General features: G+C 45.5%; 1 protein-coding gene across 1 annotated transcript in view; it reads left to right on the top strand.

Moving 5' to 3' along the window:
- TSC2 (TSC complex subunit 2) overlaps nt 1–21,122 on the top strand; it is a 78,127-nt gene that overhangs the window by 970 nt on the left and 56,035 nt on the right. The window contains 12 exon segments of the mRNA XM_070760981.1: nt 1,036–1,197; nt 3,203–3,289; nt 3,938–4,048; nt 4,856–5,000; nt 5,772–5,889; nt 7,401–7,449; nt 9,188–9,313; nt 11,993–12,066; nt 12,277–12,403; nt 14,523–14,666; nt 17,471–17,608; nt 19,617–19,720. Coding sequence (XP_070617082.1) covers nt 1,063–1,197; nt 3,203–3,289; nt 3,938–4,048; nt 4,856–5,000; nt 5,772–5,889; nt 7,401–7,449; nt 9,188–9,313; nt 11,993–12,066; nt 12,277–12,403; nt 14,523–14,666; nt 17,471–17,608; nt 19,617–19,720 — 1,358 coding nt within the window. The 5' untranslated portion in view covers nt 1,036–1,062.

Genomic DNA, 21,122 nt, shown 5'->3' on the forward strand with positions numbered 1-21,122 from the left:
GCCCACATCAGTGATAAAAACAATATATAATGACAAATCTAATAATTAGAATCTAAAATAACAATAGTACATTTAAAAAATCTAAAAAGCAAGGAATCCCAATATAAAAAGCATACATACAGTCATATCATGCACAAAAACTACATAGGCAGGGGGAGATGTCTTAGTTCCCCCACGCTTGAGGACAGAGGTGGGTTTTAAGGAGTTTACGAAAGGCAAGGAGGGTAGGGGCAGTTCTAATCTCTGGAGGGAGCTGATTCCAGAGGGTCGGAGCTGCCACAGAGAAGGCTCTTCCCCTGGGTCCCGCCAGACGACATTGTTTAGTCAACGGGACCCGGAGAAGACCAACTCTGTGGGACCTAACTGGCCGCTGGGATTCGTGCGGCAGAAGGCGATCTTGCAGATATCCTGGTCTGGTGCCATGAAGGGCTTTATAGGTAATGACCAATACTTTGAATTGTGTCCGGAAACTGATCGGCAACCAATGCAGACTGCGGAGTGTTGGAGTAACATGGGCATGGGTTAAGTAGAAAATGGTTAAGAAGAGGCAAAAAAATATTGAACAATTGGTTCTTATCTAGAAAGGTTCTTAAGTAGAGGCGTTGTTAGGTAGAGGTACCACTGTATTCAGTTCGCCACTATATACATAGTGGTATCACAATCCTGCAAGGCCAGTTTGGTTCAAAGTCTAGCTCCTGAGCTCAGCCAGTGACTAAAATGGAGTTGAGGCTCTTCCATATATTTCCTTCTAAAGCACCACACTGGTTCTCCTCATATAAGTTGATAACATTTTAATGCACAGAATTTACTAGTTGTTTCAATAGTGACCTTTTTTTCAAATAAAGAGGAAGAATTCCTGACAAAAGTTGGACATATGCTGTATCCCATAAAGCAGCCACCTATATGCCATATTGGAGCATGTGTAGCGTGGATTGTAGATGCCTACTTTTTTGTCTCTTAACTTTCTATCTGAGTTATGTTGAGAAAATCTCAAAAACTATTTTCCCTTCTTGAAGCAATCTTCTCTCCGCACAGTTTTGCTTGGTACCATCTTAATTAACAATGGCAAAGCCACCAAGTAAAGATCCTGGGCTAAAGGAGAAGTTTAAGAGCCTCCTAGGACTGTCATCCAGACCCAATTCTAAATCATCTGAAGGAAAACAGACAGAATTCATCATCACCGCAGAAATACTCAAGGTAACTTTCAGAAATATTCCAAACCCAGAACTTATATTAAGAGCTGAGAATTTTAATAGATACAGATTTTAATTTTAAAGTGTTTTTAAATCCTTTAAATTATCTTATGATTTGGTTTCCCCAAGGATTTATGAATAAAATAAATCCTCAATTTAATAGACTTTGGTTTAGTGAAATGAATTACTGGTAGTCATATTGTCTTTGGATGCAAGACAATATCTATGTACTATATGCTATTAACATAAAATCCTAATAGCCATTTCATGTATAAGATATATGTAATTTAATGTCTAATATGTTTAAATCCCCTTTACATTTAAAGGATATTCTACTTTAAAAGATAACCCTTTTGGTGCAGCTGAGGGGTTACAGTAATAGCATCCTGATGAAATTGCTTTATATAACTAACCAGGGTTAACTAGCTTTGATTTATGACGTGAGCATCCTAAACCCCAAAGCCCTTTGGAACCTCTTGCCCCATGAAGTGGGCCCCCATCATCCTGACCTTCCCTAAGCCTGAAGACCTGGCTGTGCAGTTGGCAAGGGCCCCCAATTCCAACTTTCTCTCCTGTATATTCTCCTCTCTCCTTCCCCATCTTTAGTTGTAACTTGTATTTTATTGTAATTTTTAATGTGATTTTATATGTCTATTCATGTACCGTATTTTTCGGTGTATAACACCCACCTTTTTACTTCGAAAAGATGGGTCAAAAACTGGGTGCATTTTATACACCGAATGTTGCCGAGGCCACCCTCGATGGGAGGCTAGCGACTCAACCCCAAGGATGGCCCCAAAGGCAGGAGATTGAGGTGGGGGCTGATGGAGCCAAACCCCCTCCTGCCAGATGATCAGGGCTGCCCCACGGGCCTCCTCTGCCGGCTGGTTGCGCAGAGCACCGCGGAGGTGCCCTGCCCGCTCCTCCGCAGCTGCATGCGGGGAATCCTGAGAGGAGCCTCCTCTTGAAGGGCTCCTGGAGGTTCCACCCTGCACCAGGTTAAGCACCAGCAACAAAGCATCGCTTTCCAGGCGGCTGTCTGGAGCCTCCAGCTGGCAGGGACAAGGCAGGTGTGCCGCCTGAGTTAGCCGATTCCGGCGGTGGCGGCAACTGCTGAAGCGGCTCTAGTGGTTTCCATTTGAGGAGCAGCAGCACAGGGAATGTCACAGCCACGCCCCAGGCCGCCGCCACTGAATCGCGAGGCTGAGGAGCTCGGCAAACAGGCCCTGAAGGGGCAGAGCTGTTGCCCGCACTGGCGCCATGTTCTTGGGGGTGCCTGTAGCAGGGGTTGAAACTAGAGCTGTGGGGCAGAGCCTGGCCAGAGATCAGAGAAACCCGGAGCGTGGCACGCAGGAGAGAGGTTGATCCTGCTCAGTCGGCTGTAAAACCAAGAATAAGTGGGGAGGAATGCCCTTCGCCGAGCAGACGAGGCAGGGCGTGCGGCGGCAGCTCGGGAGCATCAGACAGTTGTGCTCCTGGTCCGGGAGAAGCCTGACTGGTGGAGGAATTCTGGGAGATGACGTCCACTAGTTTTAAAGCTGTCAAGTTTGAAAATCCCTAAGTTAAGTGTTAGAAGTGCAAGGGTCTTCAAACCTGGCAAGTTTAAGGCTTGTGGACTTCAATTCCCATTCCTAAGATAGAATGACTGGCGGAGGAATTCTGGGAGTTGAAGTCCACAAGTCTTGAAGCTGTCAAGTTTGAAGACCCCTGATTTAGGATTTAGAAGTGCAAGGGTCTTCAAACCTGGCAAGTTTAAGGCTTGTGGACTTCAACTCTCAAAGCTGTCAACCCCTGAGTTAGGTCTTAGAAGTGCAAGGGTCTTCAAACCTGGCGAGTTTAAGGCTTGTGGACTTCAGCTCCCGTTCCTAAGGAAGAATGACTGGTGGAGGAATTCTGGGAGTTGAAGTCCACAAGACTTGAAGCTGTCACTGCTCAATGCGGCCAGACATGTAGAGCTACCACCCTGTCTGTGAACCTGCTGCAGATCTAAGCCTAGACTTGTCTTTCAGGAACTGAGCATAGAATGTGGCTTAAACAATCGGATAAAAGCAATTGGACAAATCTGTGAAGTGGCAAAAACTAAAAAGTTTGAAGAGGTGAGTAGACAGAGCTTGCTTTTGGATCAATTTTGTTGTGAGCCGCCTCGAGTTTGCGGAGAGGGGCGGCATATAAATCCAATAAATCTAATCTAAATCTAATCTAATCAATAAATGCCTGATAAACTTCCACTCCACAGGGCTTGGGAGGAATGGAGGGTGGGTTGCTAAGCCAGAAAATTTATCTTTGTCTTCCGCAGTAGAATAGGGGAGAGAGCAAGTTTGGAGTTTAAATAAGTAGCAGGAAGGCAAGAGTTTTTTTCTTTCGACAGTAGATATTTTTATTCTTTTCTGCTCAAGGTGACCAGCCTTTGGGTAGTTATGCGGCATTGGAAGAGAACGTCAGAAAAAAGCTGTTAATTTGAGAATAGACGTGATCTGAAAATCTATAGTGTTTAATTCCTATCTTACAATATTTACTTTGAAGCAAAATGGAAAGTGTTAAAAACCACGAATGTTTATGTTAGGATTAGAACAGGACAGAAAAAATAATTAAATCAGAAACGAAAGCTGTGATGTTAAGATATAAATGCCATAGTTACCTAATAGGCCAACGTTTGCTGCGGGATCTACATTTATGATTGATGCAGTTTTAGATGAATGAACCAAAGGATCCAAGCATCTCTGAATGCTTCTGTCCTCCTATAGCATGCAGTGGAAGCCATTTGGAAAGCGGTAGCTGATATGCTGCAGCCAGACCGACCACCCGAGGCCCGGCATGCTGTCCTCCATCTGTTGCAGGCCATTATTCTGGGACAGGTACGTTGCATCACCAAGCACTGTACAGTGGTACCTCTACTTAAGAACGTTTCCAGATAAGAACCGGGTTTAAGATTTTTTTGCCTCTTCTTAAGAACCATTTTCTACTTAAGAACCCGAGCCCGGAAAAATTTCCTAGGAAATATTATTATTATTATTATTATTATTATTATTATTATTATTATTATTATTATTATTATTATTAATTAGATTTGTATGCCGCCCCTCTCCGTAGACTCGGGGCAGCTCACAACAGTGATGAAAACAATACATGGTAACAAATCTAATAATTAAAATCTAAAATAGCATTTTTACATTATAAAGTCTAAAAAAACCAAAAAACCCTAATAGATAAAATACATACACACAGGCCTGGCCAGTTTCTGCCATTCCCCCTGGGTTTCTCTCTCTGGTGCAATGTATGGGAGGCAGCCTCGCACTGGGTGGATGGGAGGCTTATTCTCGACGCCTCAGAGTCCCTCTTTTTTTTTTTTAAGCCTTAAAGTTTTGGATTTTTTTTATTCCCCTCACTTCACCTCCTTCCTTTGGCAGCGATTGTCCTTCCCTCTTCTTCTCCTCCCACCCAAATTCTAAGCTTTTATTTCTTTCCTAATGGTTTTGCACGCATTATTTGCTTTTACATTGATTCCTATGGGAAAAAATTGCTTCTACTTAAGAACGTTTCTACTTAAGAACCTGGTCATAGAATGAATTAAGTTCTTAAGTAGAGGCACCACTGTACTAGAAGGAAGCATCCTTTGAAAAAAATGTATACTCTTTACTTAGGCCGGTTCTTTTATCCTTAAGGGCGAAAGGCTGGGGATTCTCCGAGCTCATTTCTTTAGAGTGATTAAAGATTATCCATCTAATGAAGACCTGAACGAGCGGCTCGAGGTATTCAAGGCACTGACTGATAATGGAAAACACATAACGTACCTGGAAGAGGAGCTGGGTAAGTCCTCTTTTTCAGCAGTAGATTTTTGCACTGAGAAGGAGGGGTGACCAAAACACACCATCCGTTTTGATTTGTTTGGTCTGATCCAGCAAGGTTTTTCCTTCTGGCTTTATCTCTGGGGAATTTTTGAATGGGTCGTTTAGAAGCTTGAGCTATTGGCCGTCATTTGTACAGAATGTTTTCTACAGTTCGGCATCGGTTTCCGGTCACAACTCAAAGTGTTGGTAATGACCTTTAAAGCCCTACATGGCATTGGGCCAGAATACATCCGGAACCGCCTTCTACCGCACGAATCCCAGCGGACGATAAGGTCCCACAGAGTTGGCCTTCTCCGGGTCCCGTCGACCAAACAATGTCGTTTGGCGGGCCCCAGGGGAAGAGCCTTCTCTGTGGCGGCCCCGGCCCTCTGGAATCAACTCCCCCCCAGAGATTAGAACGGCCCCCACCCTCCTTGTCTTTTGCAAATTACTCAAGACCCACCGTTGTTGCCAGGCATGGGGGAGTTAGGATATTCCTTCCCCTAGGCCATTACAAGTTATGTATGGTATGTTTGTGTGTATGTTTGGTTTTTATAATAAGGTTTTTTAGTTGTTTTATTAAATTGGATTGTTACATGTTGTTTTTTATCATTGTTGTTAGCCGCCCCGAGTCTGCGGAGAGGGGCGGCATACAAATCCAATTAATAATAATAATAATAATAATAATAATAATAATAATAATAATAATAATCTGGCATTTTCTCCCTTTTCTTGTTGCTGCTTCTTTCAGCTGAATTTGTTCTTCAGTGGATGAAAGTTGGTTTGACTTCAGAGTTTCTGTTGGTGTTGATCAACTTAGTGAAATTCAACAGCTGTTACTTGGATGACTACATTGCTGACATGGTCTAGTAAGGCAATTTTTTAGATTTTCCCCTTGCTTATAAGGAAGAATGTTAGTGTGGAATTCTGGGTTCTGTGGTCCCAATATCTAGACCAGTGATTTTCAACCTTTTTTGAGTTGCGGCACATTTTTTACATATACAAAATCATGGGGCACATTGAGCAGGGGGGAGTGGGGGGGGGGGGGGGCTAAAAAAAGTTTGGACAAAAAAAATATCTCTCTTCCTCCCTTTCGCTCTATTTCTCTCCCTCTTTCTCTCTCTTCCTTCCTTCCCCTTTCTATCCATCCCTCTTTCTTTCTCTCTTCCTTCCTTCTTCTCTTTTTTGCTCTTTCTATCTCTCCCTCCTTCCCTGCCTCTCTTTCTCTCTCTTTTGCTTTCTTTCTCTCTCTCTCTCTTGCTTTCTCTCTCTCTCTTTCTCTCTTGCTTTCTTTCTCTCTCTCTCTCTCTTGCTTTCTTTCTCTCTCTCTCTTTCTCTTGCTGAGCTTCGCGGCACACCTGACCATGTCTCGCGGCACATTAATGTGCCCCGGCACACTGGTTGAAAAACACTGATCTAGACCAGTGATTTTCAACATTTTTTGAGCCACGGCACATTTTTTACATTTACAAAATCCTGGGGCACACCACCAACCAAAATGAGAGTCTAACACAGTACATATCATACATATAGTTATTATGATACATTGCATATCACCTTCTGCGGGGCCTCTTATAAAAAGAAAAAGGTCAAATATCTACAGTATATACACCATCATAACCAGCTGAGGCTGAGGCTTCATCTAGTGGTGGCAACATTTACCTCCAGTCCTGACCAGAATTAGAAATCGGGACCATAAGGAGGAGTAGCAGTTTCAACTACTTGCCGCGGCCACACAATGACAAGTGCGCGGCAGCCCGAGCGGGGACCTTCCTGGGTGTGGATGAGAGGCTGCCTGCTATTGGTTCATCGCTAGTGTTCGGGATGGATCCTAGAAGGTGATTGGTCAGTGAGCGTTCCCTTTGCCTTCACTCTTCCTGTCGCTGATAGCTGGAGGGAATGTTTATGTTCGGATGGAGGCGGCTGCCGCCGGGCCAGATAAATAGCCTCCGCGGGTCGTATCCAGCATGCAGGCCGTAGTTTGGGGACCCGTGTTTAATTTCCCCACGGCACACCTGACCATGTCTCACGGCACACTGGTTGAAAAACACTGATCTAGACAAGGCGGTTTGAAGGCGGTTACTCTGAAATGATAACCGTGGTAGAGCCATGTTCTTTTGCTGGTTGGGTTGCGGAGAAAGTATATCAGCATGTGTTCAAGCACTGAGTTAATTGAGGTGGCAGCTCAAGGGAGCAATGAGCCATAAGTGAGTGTAGAACTTGGTCAGAACAAATTCTCTTCGCATATACTTGAGTCTGGTTTCGGGGGTGGGTGGTGTTTCTGGCAGACTCGAGTTGTACAATTAAGATTTCTGCACAGGAGATTCAGTTAACAAAGCCAGCCAACCCACTAACCAGATTTTCCTTTCTTCTCCTTTAGCATGATTTGTGCCTTGTGCATTCAGACCTCTTCTGCAATTGACATCAAGGTGAGTAATGACATAAACGTGGTGGGCAGGATAAAAGGGCCCCTTATAAGATCTGCGCTGGGACCACCGTTCTCCGAAAGCTGCGCCCGCGCGCGCGCCCGCGCACCCCAAAATACACCCCCGCGCAGCCTTTTTCACAGCCGCGCGCTCCCCATCCCCATGCCAGCTGCGGGGGGGGGGGGGGAGGCGCCGGCAGCAGAAGGGAAGGGAGCCGCGGCCGCCCCTGCCTCCCCACAGTTCCTCCGGCCCCTCGGCCTTTCAGCGCTGCCCCCTGCCCGCCCCCTCTGCTCCTCCGCCGCCTCCTGCCTTTCGGCGCGGCTCCTCCCGCACCCGGAACACACACCCTACCCGTCTCACCTTTGCCGAGAGCACTTTCGTCCCGGGCTCTCGGCAAGGGGATTGCAGGAGAGGCGGAGCAGGCATTCTCTCAGCGGAGGCCGGCGAAGGTGATATTCAATGTCGGGGGCGCGCGAGCAGTTGCGCGCGCTCCCTATCTCCCTGCTAGCCCGCTCGGAATATTCAAAATAAGAAAAGCTTTAGCCGGCGAAGGCTTTTCTTATTTTGAATGTTCCGAGCGGGCTAGCAGGGAGATAGGGAGCGCGCGCAACCGCTCGCGCGCCCCCGACATTGAATATCACCTTCGCCGGCCTCCGCTGAGAAGAACGGAGAGAGAACGAGAGACAGTGAGAGCAACAGACAGCAAGATAGAAAGTGAGAAAGAGAGAGAGAGAGAGAAAGGGGGGAGAGAAAGAGATAGCAAGAGAGAGAGAACAAGAGAGAAAGAGTGTGAGAAAGAAAACAAGAGAGAAAGAGTGTGTGAGAGAGAAAGAAAATGAGAGGGAAAGTGAGAAAAAGAGAGAGAAAGAGGGGGGGAGAGAGGGAAAGAGAGAGAGAAAGCAAGAGAGAGATGAGAGGAAGGAAGAGAGAGAGAGAAGAGAGGAAGGAAGAGATAGAGCGAAATGATAGAAAAAAGGGGAGAAAAGAGAAATGAGAAAATGATTGAGGCAGAGAATGACAGGAAAGAGAGAAAAACAGAGAGAGAAGTGACTCTTGATTTAAAGCATATGGTAAAGGCACTTAAATAATAACAGAAAAAAACCCCAGCCCTCACCTGTTTTTATTAATAGTTATGTTTTTGGTTTTGCTGATTGATTTAGTTTTAATAGTAATGGATTTTGGTTTTTTTAAATTATTAATTTCTTTTAATAAAAAAGAAGGGATTTTTTTCTCATTTATTTATTTATTTATTTATTTATTTATTTATTTATTTATTTATTTATTCTTCTATGCCGCCCAGTCCCAAAGGGACTGTCGCTCAGACACTATACTTTTCCGCCCACACCGAAAAAAAATTAGAGGGTACATTGGCTGGGACAGCGAGACTTTGAGTCTGTTTCCTTCTCCCTCGACACCTTCCAGCCTGTCCTTCCTCCTCCTCCTCCTCCTCCTCCTCCTCATCATCATCATCATCATCATTTTGCCATCAAGTTCCCTGCTTGTGAGTGGCAGCCACAGAATTGGGCCTGCCCACTAGCATCTCACGGCGGTGCAGTTGGAAGCCCATTTGTATCCGGCTCTTCATTCGCTGGGTCACTTCGTGGCTGGCAACTTGTGTCCTTGGGCAGAGGTCTGGAAAGGGGCGCCAGGATGACAGTGGCCTGCCTGGCCCTTTGTGTTTTTGTTGAGACAGAGTAGAAACGAAATACAGAAATCACTTCTCCTCCCCCCGCCCCCCAAGGTTTCCCTGCAGGTTTTGGATGCCGTGGTGTGTTACAATTGCCTGCCCTCTGAAATCCTCCCGATGTTCATCATCACCTTGTGCTGGACCATCAACGTGAAGGACCTCTGCGAGCCCTGCTGGAAGGTGAGGCCTTTCTCTCGGGCTCAGGGCAGAAGGCAGCCTAATCCTGGGCAGTAGTTGGGAAACGTAGCAGCAAGAGGGGTAGAGAGGGGGCAGGGCTTAAGGAACCTGCAGCTGGATTCACCTCCCAACTGGGCCAGAATCTCTTTGGGTTGTGGGTCACTGTTTAATGTATGATAGTTAATCAAGCCCCTCTATACTCGTCTGGTTTGTGTCATGTACTAAGCCATCGTGTGCTTGGTTCATGCTTAGTACTACAGTGGTACCTCATGATACGAACCCCTCGCCATATGAACAACCCGAGATACGAACCTGGGGTTCGGAAAATTTTTGCCTCTTCTTACGAACTTTTTCCGTCTTACGAACTTCCGGGTTCAGCATTGGGGAGGCCGCCGAGAAGCCCCCCGGCTGTTTCAAAAGGTGACAGCCGGGCGGTGGGGCTTCTCGGCGGCCTCCCGAATGCCGAACCCGGACGTTCGGCAAAAGTTCGGGTTCAGGTGACCGCTGAGAAGCCCTGCCGCCCGGCTGTCGCTTTTTGAAACAGCCAGGGGGCTTCTCAGCGTCCTCCTGAACCCGAATGCCAAACCTGAACTTCCGGGTTCCGCGTTCGGGAGGTCGCCGAGAAGCCCCCCGGCTGTTTCAAAAGGTGACAGCTGGGCGGCGGGGCTTCTCAGCGGCCTCCCGAACCCGAACTTTTGCCGAACTTCCGGGTTCGGCATTGGGAGAATGCTGAGAAGTGCCCGGCTGTTTCAGAAGGTGACAGCCAGGCGGCAGCGTTTTTTTCCATATTTTTTTTCGTTGCATGGATTAATTCATTTTACATTGTTTCCTACGGGAAACAATGTTTCGTCTTAGGAACTTTTCGTCTTACGAACCTCCCCTGGGAACCAATTAGGTTCGTAAGACGAGGTATTACTGTATTTTTATAAGTAGGTTGAGCTGATCAAGGCAAATTCAGTCCCATTCATAGTGTTCTGATCTCCAGGCAAGCGTAGCCAGATCCTTCTTTTCTCCAGAGAAAGCTCTTTTGAGATCTAGGATGGGAGCAGCTATTTCCTAGGGCCGTGATGGAGGACCTGTGGCACGCTCACCCGAAGTGGCAGGCGGAGCCATGTTGCCTGTTCCTCTTCTGGGTTCCTGGTGCGCATGTGCGTGCAACAATCAGCTGGCCTTTGTGCGCACAGCAGTGCCGGAAACTGGAAGAGCTGGTCTTCGTTTCCTGCCATGAGCATGTGCACCAACCGGCTCGCATGCATGCGCGGCAGGAATGGGAAGACTTGCTGGCCAGCGCACGTGCCAGAAACCAAAAATTCATTCTCTGGTGTGCGCATGCCCCGTGGGCAGCTCCTCTTCCTGGTTGTGGCTCAAATGAGCACGTGTGTGCTTTGCGCACGGTGTTCCCTTTTCAGCTCTCGGTGTTGAGAGGTTTTGCCATCAGTGTCCTGGGGGCTGCATAGAAGAAGAAGAAGAAGGGGAGGGGTTTCAAACAGCCTCCTTTTTGCCTGGATGCCCTATTAGAACCTGCACACAAAATATCTGGGATAAGGCAGAGCACACCTGAACCGTTGGATCTCTGTCTGCCCTTTTGGGAGCTGTCAGGTTGGCAGGTAGGAGGCCGGAAGAGCTGGCTTTCGCTCAGAATTCTTCCAGCAACCCCCCTCCCCTCCCAAGGTCTCCCCACCAGGTTTTTGGCCTTGCCACTTACAGATCACGAGTCAGCCATTTACTGGCTGCTTTACACCAGAAAAACATCTGAATTTCAACTCACCTGTTAATTCCCTGCTTTAAAGAGCAGGAATTTTGCATTGAAAATGTTTGGGTGACGTTTTAGAAGACGGTACGCCAAACTATTTACCATACAGCACATAATCATAGGGCTACCTTTGAAAAGTGTTCGGAAACTTCAGATTGTGCAGAATGCAGCTGCGAGAGCAATCATGGGCTACCCAAGGTATGCCCATGTTACACCAACACTCTGCAGTCTGTATTGGTTGCCGATCAATTTCCGGTCACAATTCAAAGTGTTGGTTATGACCTATAAAGCCCTACATGGCATCGGACCAGAATATCTGCGGGACCACCTTCTGCCGCACGAATCCCAGCGACCGATTAGGTCCCACAGAGTTGGCCTTCTCCGGGTCCCGTTGACTAAACAATGTCGTTTGGCGGGTCCCGGGGGAAGAGCCTTCTCTGTGGCGGCCCCGACCCTCTGGAACCAGCTCCCCCCTGAGATTAGAACTGCCCCCACCCTCCTTGCCTTTCGTAAACTCCTTAAAACCCACCTCTGCCGTCAGGCATGGGGGAACTGAGATAACTTCCCCAGGGCTATACTGTTTATGTATGGTATGTTGTGTGCATGTTTTTTTAAAATTATGGGTTTTTAGCTTCTTAATTATTGAATTTGTATTATATATTGTTTTCTGTTGCTGTGAGCCGCCCTGAGTCTGCGGAGAGGGGCGGCATACAAATTTTAATAATAATAATAATAATAATAATAATAATAATAATAATAATAATAATAATAATAATCGATATAAATGTTGCATAGTTTCATTCAATTTCTGTTGGAGAATTTGCCATCAGGCTTAGTGCTCCCTTCATTTCTTTGTTGCAAAATGTATAGTACTTTCTGTGTAGAATTCCTGGGATTCTGTACACTTAACGCCCTTATTTGTCCTTCAGCTCATGCGGAATCTGTTGGGAACTCACCTCGGTCATAGTGCCATTTATAACATGTGTCGGATCATGGAGGATAGGTATGTGGCTGCATGTCTTTCTCAGGGATGGGAGCAAGCCCCAGTTGTGGCACATTGAAGGACCACCTCGGAAGCGCAGAGAGTTGGTTGGGCGCCACAGAAAATGTTTCATCTTGACGTAGGGAAATGTACAAAATCGGGGGCCTGTTGTTCTTGTGTAGACCTCTGTGAGGAAGATCCAGCATGCTTGGCACTGTTCTCTGTTTTCAGGACCTACGTGGCCGATACTGTCCTCCTGCGAGGCGCTGTCTTCTTTGTGGGGATGGCCTTGTGGGGGGCTCACAGACTGCAGTCTCTCAAAAATTCACCAACCTCCGTGCTGCCCTCTTTCCTGAAGGTAAACGCAAGACCCTGAAAAGCAGGGGGTGGGCAATTAATTTTGCCATGGGGCCGCATGAGAAATTGGGATGGTTTTAGAGGGCCGGACTAATATAATTAACTCAGTTCTACCCAATACTATATACAGTAGTCTCTCGCTATACCGCGCTTCACCTACTGCGGCTTCACTTCATTGCGGGTTTTCAAGAAATATAAATGAGAAAAATCATTCGCGGATCTTCGCTGGTTCGCAGGTTTCTGAGGAAGTCGATCGGCAGATTTAAACAGCCCACCGAACTCGATCGGCAGGTTTTTAAAAAAAATATATATCTAGAATTGTAAATACTGTATTTAAATACTGTATCTAAAATAAATACTGTGTGGGAAGGGTTTACAAACACTTAAAACAATGAAAACTTACCAAACAATTACAATATAAATACCGTATTTTTCGCTCTATAAGACGCACCTGCTGATAAGACGCACCTAGATTTTAGAGGAGGAAAATAGAAAAAATATATTTTGAGCCAAAAAGTGGGCTAAAATATTTATTACAATAACAGAATAACTTAACAGCTGGGAAGCGGGTTCGGGGGGGGTGCTGGGAAGCCCCCCAGGCCGGCTGCGATCTTTTAAAACAGCCGTGCCGCTTCTCAGCTGACTCCTGAAGCGCGGAAGTTCGCCTTTGGCTTTTGGCTTCAGGAGTCAGCTGAGAAGCGGCGCGGCTGTTTTAAAAGATCGCAGCCGGCCTGGGGGGCTTCCCAGTACCCCCCCTGAACCCCCAACTCGGAACCGCGTTCAGACGATTCCCCCCCCCCTGTCCCCGTCCCTGCGCCCCCTCTGCTCCAGCGCCTCCCCCCCTCCTCCCTGCCTGCATCTTCGCTCCATAAGACGGGGCTGATTTTTCATCCTACTTTGGGAGGAAAAAAACTGCGTCTTATGGAGCGAAAAATACGATACTTAAATAAGTACTATCAGTCGATAAATTCCCCATCGCGGATTTCACCTATCATGGCCAGGTCTGGAACGTAACACCAGCGATAGGTGAGGGACTACTGTATAGTATATAGTATAAATATGCTCACAGTCACTCATGCCCTCATCACCTCGAGGTTCGACTACTGTAGCGCTCTACATGAGGCTACCAATCAAACCATACATAAATCGTATGTAATGGAACAAACACACACACACACACATACAAAAGCAATGGGAGACTCAGAAAAACTCTTGGTTGATTTCGTCCAGTGCTGCAAGATACAATGACATTTTCAAACTTGGCCAAAGGAAAGAGAAGATATACTGAATTTATTTATTAATGTAAATAATATTTACATTTACACGGTCACAGACAGTGGGTGGGCCGGATGCGTCCCGTGGGCCGCCCCTTGCCCAGGTCTGCTGAAAAGGCTTTAAAACAGGATGGCATAGAGTTGCCTCCCCAAACTTGTGTTGTATTGCATTCCGAATAATTGTACAGCCTTCATGGCAGCTTTCATATAATTTCATTTCATTTACTCGATTTGTATGCTGCCCCTCTCCAGAGACTTGGAGCGGCTCGCAGCACAAAACATGATACAAATCCAACAATAAAAAAGCAATTTAAAACCCTACGTATAAAAAACATACGTATAAAAAGAAATTAAATTTTGCTGGCAGAGGCACCTCGGGCGGGTCCTTCACTGTTTCCAGGGCAGCCCCACGGGGCAGATCTAAACACCCGGTGGGCTGGATTCAGCCCCCCGGCCTTGAGTTTGACACCCCTGTTTTAGAACATAGGTTTAATCTTTTTTTTAAAAAAATCCTTAATTTCAGTATAAAATATGTATACTACTTTCTTTCCAGACTTTAAATGATTTATGGCCAACCAAAATACAAAAAAATGATGCAGCTTTTGGATTTAAATAATGCTAATGAAACCAGCTACATAATAGTAGAATGTAAAAATGGCACGTGTATAAAAATTTCCCTAAGTAGAGTCAGCCACTTGTTCTGCTCTGTTTTCCCCCTAATGCCAGCGGAAGACTACCCCCCCCCCCATGGTCTTCCTAAGCTCCAGGAGGAAAGGGGTCATTCTGGGGAGGGTTCAGGTGCTGCTACTCACCAACTCTTCCCTTGGGGGTGGTTCTTCTCTCTAGGCCATGTCCGCCCCCAATGCCATCGTGTCCTACGAAATCGTCCTTTCCATAACAAGGCTGATTAAGAAATACGGCAAGGATCTCCAAGCAGTCACCTGGGACGTCCTTTTGGAGATCATGCAACGGCTGGTCGAGCAGCTGCAGGTTGGTGCCCTGCCTCTTTTAGAGGCCCTCCTCCTGGTGGACAGCAGATTTTGCTGTGCAGATGACCAGATTGTGAACTTCTGGTGTGTGTGGATTGAACATTGTTCTTACAACCTCCTGTATTTCTGTGCATTCTGTTGCTTTTCTTTGAGAGGCTCTTTCTGCTCAAGATTGCTCCAAACTAAGCCCAGAAATTTAGATGCCACCTCTGTCCTTTTGCTGGCATGGGTTTTGTTAGCTTGCTGCGAGACCTTCGACATGTGCAGAGCAGAGTTAAAGGCAAGGGTGTCGATGTGTGATCCAGCCAGTAAAAGACACAGACTTAGTATTCTAACTAGTATTATTTACATATGTACAGTAACCCCTCGCTACTTCACGGTTCATCTTTAGCGGCTTCGCTACTTCACGGGTTTTCAAAGGGGGATTAAATCCATTGAAAGTTTTAAACCCATTAAAAATTTATAAAATTCTTCTACAGTACTACTGTACTCTATTAAAGAAACAGGTAGGGTATCACATGTAGTTCCAGCTGAGAAACATTATAGAATGACTGTTTAATGTAAAGGGTGGGTTTTAAAAGTCCAAATTCTCATTAAATACATTACAAAAAATATTTCCTCTACTTTGTTTTTCACGGGTGGTTTTGGAACGCATCCCCCGCGAAAAACAAGGGATCACTGTACATATGGGCCGGGGTGATGCAGCAGGTAGTGTGCTGTATTGCAGGCCATTGAAGCTGACTGTAGATCTGTAGGTCAGTGGTTCAAATCTCATCACCGGCTCAAGGTTGACTCAGCCTTCCATCCTTCCGAGGTGGGTAAAATGAGGACCCGGATTGCGGGGACAATAGGCTGGCTCTGTTAAAAAGTGCTCTTGCTCACATGTTGTAAGCCAGTGATTTTCAACCTTTTTTGAGCCATGGCACATTTTTTACATTTACAAAACCCTGGGGCACATTGAGGGGGGGGGGGCGCTAAGAAAAGTTTGGACAATTTTTTTCTCTCTCTCTTCCTCCCTTTCGCTCTATTTCTCTCTCCCTCCCTCTTTCTCTCCCTTCTCTTTTCTCTCTCTCTCCATCCCTCTTTCTTTCTCTCTTCCTTCCTTCCTCTCTTTTGTGCTCTCTTTCTCCCTCCCTCCCTCCCTCTGTGTCTTTCTCTCTCCCACCTTCCCTCCCTCTCTTTCTCTCTCTCTCTCTCTCTCTTTCTTTCTCTCTCTTGCTCTCTCTCTTGCTTTCTTTCTCTCTTTCTTTCTCTCTTTCTCTCTCTTTCTTTCTCTCTCTCTTGTTTTCTTTCTCTCTTGCTTTCTCTCTCTCTTTTTCTCTTTCTCTTTCTTTCTTTCTCTCTCTCTTGCTTTCTCTCTCTCTCTTTTTCTCTTTCTTTCTCTCTCTCTCTTTCTTTCTTTCTCTCTCTGAGCTTCGCGGCACACCTGACCATGTCTCACGGCACACTAGTGTGCCGCGGCACACTGGTTGAAAAACACTGTTGTAAGCTGCCCTGAGTCTAAGGAGAAGGGCGGCATAAAAATCGAATAAATAAATATATACAAGCACAAAGCAGAAATAGATAACAAACTGCACATAGCAGCATGAAGCAAAGTATACTCCCCCCAAAAGGTAAAGGCAAAGAATGAGTGCGACAAGGGAGAGAGTCCTGGCGCCCTCTTATGGTCAAACCAGGCAAAGCTCTTAAAGACATATTACTCCAATTAGAATTATAAACTACTAATGGTATTTTAATTCATGGCAACCCCAAATACAGGTGAATACCATGTACTAACAGGTTTTATGACCATGCAGTTTTATGATGTGCAATATGGGTGTGCATGGAAAGAAAAGGCTGTGGGGTTTGGAATCGGGGGCAAACCAAGCGTTCCAGAAGTTCTTCCTGGTCATTTCAGTCCAGCCACAGTTTGCCAGAAGGGCCACTGGGAGCTTTTCAGAAGACACAAAATCCCAGAAGCAGAAGTCCATCAGCCCTCCTTTCCTCAGCAGCTCCCAACATCTCTCCTGCCTGCCTGCCTGCCCCCTAATGGGTTTGCACGCTAGCAAACCTATTAGGGGGCAGGCAGGACACTATATAGAGTGCTGGTGAGACCACATTTGGAATACTGTGTTCGGTTCTGGAGACCTCACCTACAAAAAGATATTGACAAAATTGAACGGGTCCAAAGACGGGCTACAAGAATGGTGGAAGGTCTTAAGCATAAAACTTATCAGGAAAGACTTCATGAACTCAATCTGTATAGTCTGGAGGACAGAAGGGAAAGGGGGGACAGGATCGAAACATTTAAATATGTTAAAGGGTTAAATAAGGTCCAGGAGGGAAGTGTTTTTAATAGGAAAGTGAACAGAAGAACAAGGGGACACAATCTGAAGTTAGTTGGGGGAAAGATCAAAAGCAACGTGAGAAAATATTATTTCACTGAAAGAGTAGTAGATCCTTGGAACAAACTTCCAGCAGACGTGGTTGGTAAATCCATAGTCACTAAATTTAAACATGCCTGGGATAAACATATATCCATCCTAAGATAAAACACAGAAAATAGTATAAGGGCAGACTAGATGGATCATGAGGTCTTTTTCTGCCGTAAGTCTTCTATGTTTCTATTTGCTTTTACATTGATTCCTATAGAAAAATTGCTTCTCCTTACAAACTTTTCTACTTAAGAACCTGGTCACGGAACGAATTAAGTTCTTAAGTAGAGGCACCACTCTTATGTGCATTTTTAGGCGCCAGGGTTAAGGGAAGCAGCTCTGCTAGACAGGGTGTTGAAATAAAGGGTTTTTTCCCCCTTCTGCCTTCTAGACTTTGGAAAGCCAGGAGCTGAAATCCATTGTCCATGATTTGCTGACTACAGTTGAGGAGCTGTGTGACCAGAACGACTTCCATGGCTCCAAAGAGAGATACTTCGAACTTGTGGAGCGATGTGCTGACCGAAGGCCTGTAAGGCTTTGGGGGGAGGGACGGGACACGTTCCTCTCCGGCGTTCCCTTCCGGTCCTTTTATTTGGCCCCCAAGTGTCCCTTCACACCGTTGCGTGTTCAGTGCGCTCATAGAGAATCTCCCGGGTCTTCCGAGTGTTAAGAACCAACTAAGGGGTCTTGGGTGGTATCAGCAGGCAATGCTTTGCTACAGGCGTGTAGAAAAGAGAGGTCAGGTAGACCCAGTAATGGGCAGCTATATTTTTTACTACCGCGCTGTGGGCAGTGTTCCCTCTAATTTTTGGGGGGGGGGGGGGCGGAAAAGTATAGTGTCTGAGCGGCAGTCCCTTCGGGACTGGGCGGCACAGAAATATTAATTAAATAAATAAATAAACAAACAAACAAACAAATAAAAAACCCACCCTGTTTTGCCTCAGAGAATTTCAAAATAAAATACTGCACTGTGGTGTCTATAACAGTGAGCTCATAATAGGGCAACTCTATCAATATCAAAATGCCACTTAAATAGTTGAGCTAGTTTCAAACTAGATTTTGATTTTCTTTCTCTCTTCCTTACTCCCATTCTTTTTCTTTCTCTTTTCCTTCCTCTCTTTTTTCTATCTGTTTCTCTCTCTTCCTCTCTTCCTCTCTCTCTCCTTCCCTCTCACTCTTTCCCTCTCGGCTTCTGGGCAGGTTTGGGAAACTCTGAGTTGATGATGATTTTTAAGTGAGCGATTGCTCACTGCTCAGCTTAGAGGGAACTATGGCTGTGGGTGTGGCTTATTTTGTGGGTGTGGCTTAACAGTCATGTGATTAGGTAGGAGTGGCTTGCTGGTCATGTGATCAGGTGGGAATGGCTTAAACGATCATCATCATTCAAGTGAACTGTTAAATCCTTGACTTACAACCTTACCAGTGTTGCTCGCTGGGGTGACAATTTGCTTTGCGTTTCCTGCGCTCTCCTTCCTGGGTTTCCCCCCCCCCCCTGCTTCCTCAGATATATTTCCTCCTTCTTTTCTCAGTACCACATTTGAGACATTCTTATAATTTGTAGGAAGTGCTTGAACTTTATTTTGAAAAATAGAAATAATATAGATTCAGGTTTACAGAACAGAATTACAGAGTTGGAAGGAGGTCTTCCACTTCAACTCAGCAGGAAACCCTAGACCAGGGATGGTTGAACCTATAGCACGGATGCCGCAAGTGGCACGCGGAACCATATCTGCCGGCACGCGAATCGTCACCCTAGCTCAGCTCCAACTCTCTCCTCATTGAGTCATGACTCAATCAGTCCTGATCAATAAAAACCATTATTTTAAATGTTATTTACTCTCCCAAAACTGGTGTGATCTTATGAAGAGGTTTATGTGCAACTGTGCTTCAGTTAGAAAAAAAACAAATTTTAATGTTATGTATGAATTTAAAAAGAAAGCTAAGTTACAAACTGCAGGGCAGATAATATGTCCCTCTTTCTAACTACCACTAGAAGAGACCACCATTTCAGTCACATCCCTTCTAAACTATGACATTGGTTCTGCATGATCCTGGGGTGGTGGTGGGGTTGGCATCTATGTGTGTATAAAGTAGTAAGAAACAAAACGTGGTGCTTTTTAAGCCAGAATGTTAGGATCTTACTGGGGAAAGTTGGAAGCTATTTTTATTTAATTTATCAAATTCAAAAACTGCCCATATCCCTCAAAGGGGGACTCTGGCTGGTGTAAAGGTAAAATATTTAAAAAATAAAAACTGTATATAAAATTATAGAAAAAGCAAAACATAGTTAAAATGAAAATTTTATGTTTGGTTTTATAATAAGGGTTTTTAGTTGTTTTATAATTGGATTGTCACATGCTGTTTTTATCATTGTTGTTAGCCGCCCTGAGTCTACGGAGAGGGGCGGCATACAAATCCAATAAATTATTATTATTATTATTATTATTATTATTATTATTATTATTATTAATTAATTAAAATGAGTCATAACTCCAGTATCTCCCCCCCCCCCTTGCCTCTCTGTTGCCTTTTGGAAGGAAGCTTCGGTTCTGAACCTCATAACCTACCGAGCTCAATCCATCCACCCTGCGAAGGACGGCTGGATTCAAAACCTCCAGGCACTAATGGACAGGTTCTTCAGGTAGGACCAACAAACGCTCCATGGCTCCACATCACCTTTTTTTCTGTCCAGGCTTTGCCAGATGAGGCCGCTGGAGACCATGCCACCAGAGCTCCCCAGAATGGATTGTGGCTTCTGAATGCAGCCATTGTGGTTTGTGAACTGCTTTATGGCTTAGCGTTATTTATGATTTGCAGCCCATGTGCTCATACTTTTCTGATGCTTGATACTACTTGTGGCAATAATGTCCCATCTCACTTCTGAGACCTCAAGGCCACTCACATGGATTGAGAGGTAGGATGAATGGGTAGCTAGGAGCTCCATTCATGCCCGGGGGTAGGGGGGGAGGTAGGGTGATGTCAGTTTTAATACCAAATGTATAGTTGAAGTAGCAAACTTACTTTCACTTTGCTCTGAATGATTTGATACCAACCAACGTGTCATAACTGAAGAAATATTAGAAGAAATTTCTCCCTGGTTCAGGTGATTCCAAAGTGGAATTATAGAAACTTAGACTTCTTTTGTTAAAGGGCCTAAAGTGATGGCGAACCTTTTTTCCCTTGGGCGCCGAAAGAGTGTGTGTATTTATTTATTTATTTATTTATTTATTTATTTATTTTTAATTAATTAATTAATTAGATTTGTATGCCGCCCCTCTCCGTAGACTCAGGGCGGTTCACAACACAATAAAACAGTTCATAACAAATCTAATAATTTACAATTTAAAACATTTTAAAAACCCCATTATTAAGCAGACATACGTACAAACATACCACGCATAAATTGTATAGGCCCCGGGGGAGATATCTCAGTTCCCCCATGCCTGACGACAAAGGTGGGTTTTGAGGAGTTTATGAAAGGCAAGGAGGGTGGGGGCAGTTCTAATCTCTGGGGGGAGCTGGTTCTAGAGAGTCGGGGCCGCCACAGAGAAGGCTCTTGCCCTGGGGCCCGCCAATCGACATTGTTTAGTTGACGGGACCCGGAGAAGGCCCACTCTGTGGGACCCAATCGGTCGCTGGGATTCGTGCAGCAGAAGGCGGTCTCGGACATAATCTGGTTCGATGCCACGAAGGGCTTTATAGGTCATAACCAACACTTTGAATTGTGACCGGAAATTGATCGGCAACCAATGCAGACTGCGGAGTGTTGGTGTAACATGGGCATACCTTGGGAAGCCCATGACTGCTCTCGCAGCTGCATTCTGCACGATCTGAAGTTTCTGAACACTCTTCAAAGGTAGCCCGAGTGGTCACACCCATAATTTAATACCTGGGGAGGTCGAAAATAGTTTCCCCCACTCCCCTGGAGGCCTCTGGATGCCGGAAACGGCCTGTTTCCCAACTTCTGGTGGATCCAGCAGGCTTGTGTTTCACCCTCCCCTGGCTCCAAAGGCTTCCCTAGAGCTGGGGGAGGGTAAAAACAC

Source organism: Erythrolamprus reginae, chromosome 9 (assembly GCF_031021105.1).
Source record: "Erythrolamprus reginae isolate rEryReg1 chromosome 9, rEryReg1.hap1, whole genome shotgun sequence".
In the NCBI taxonomy this organism is placed as follows: Eukaryota; Metazoa; Chordata; class Lepidosauria; order Squamata; family Dipsadidae; genus Erythrolamprus; species Erythrolamprus reginae.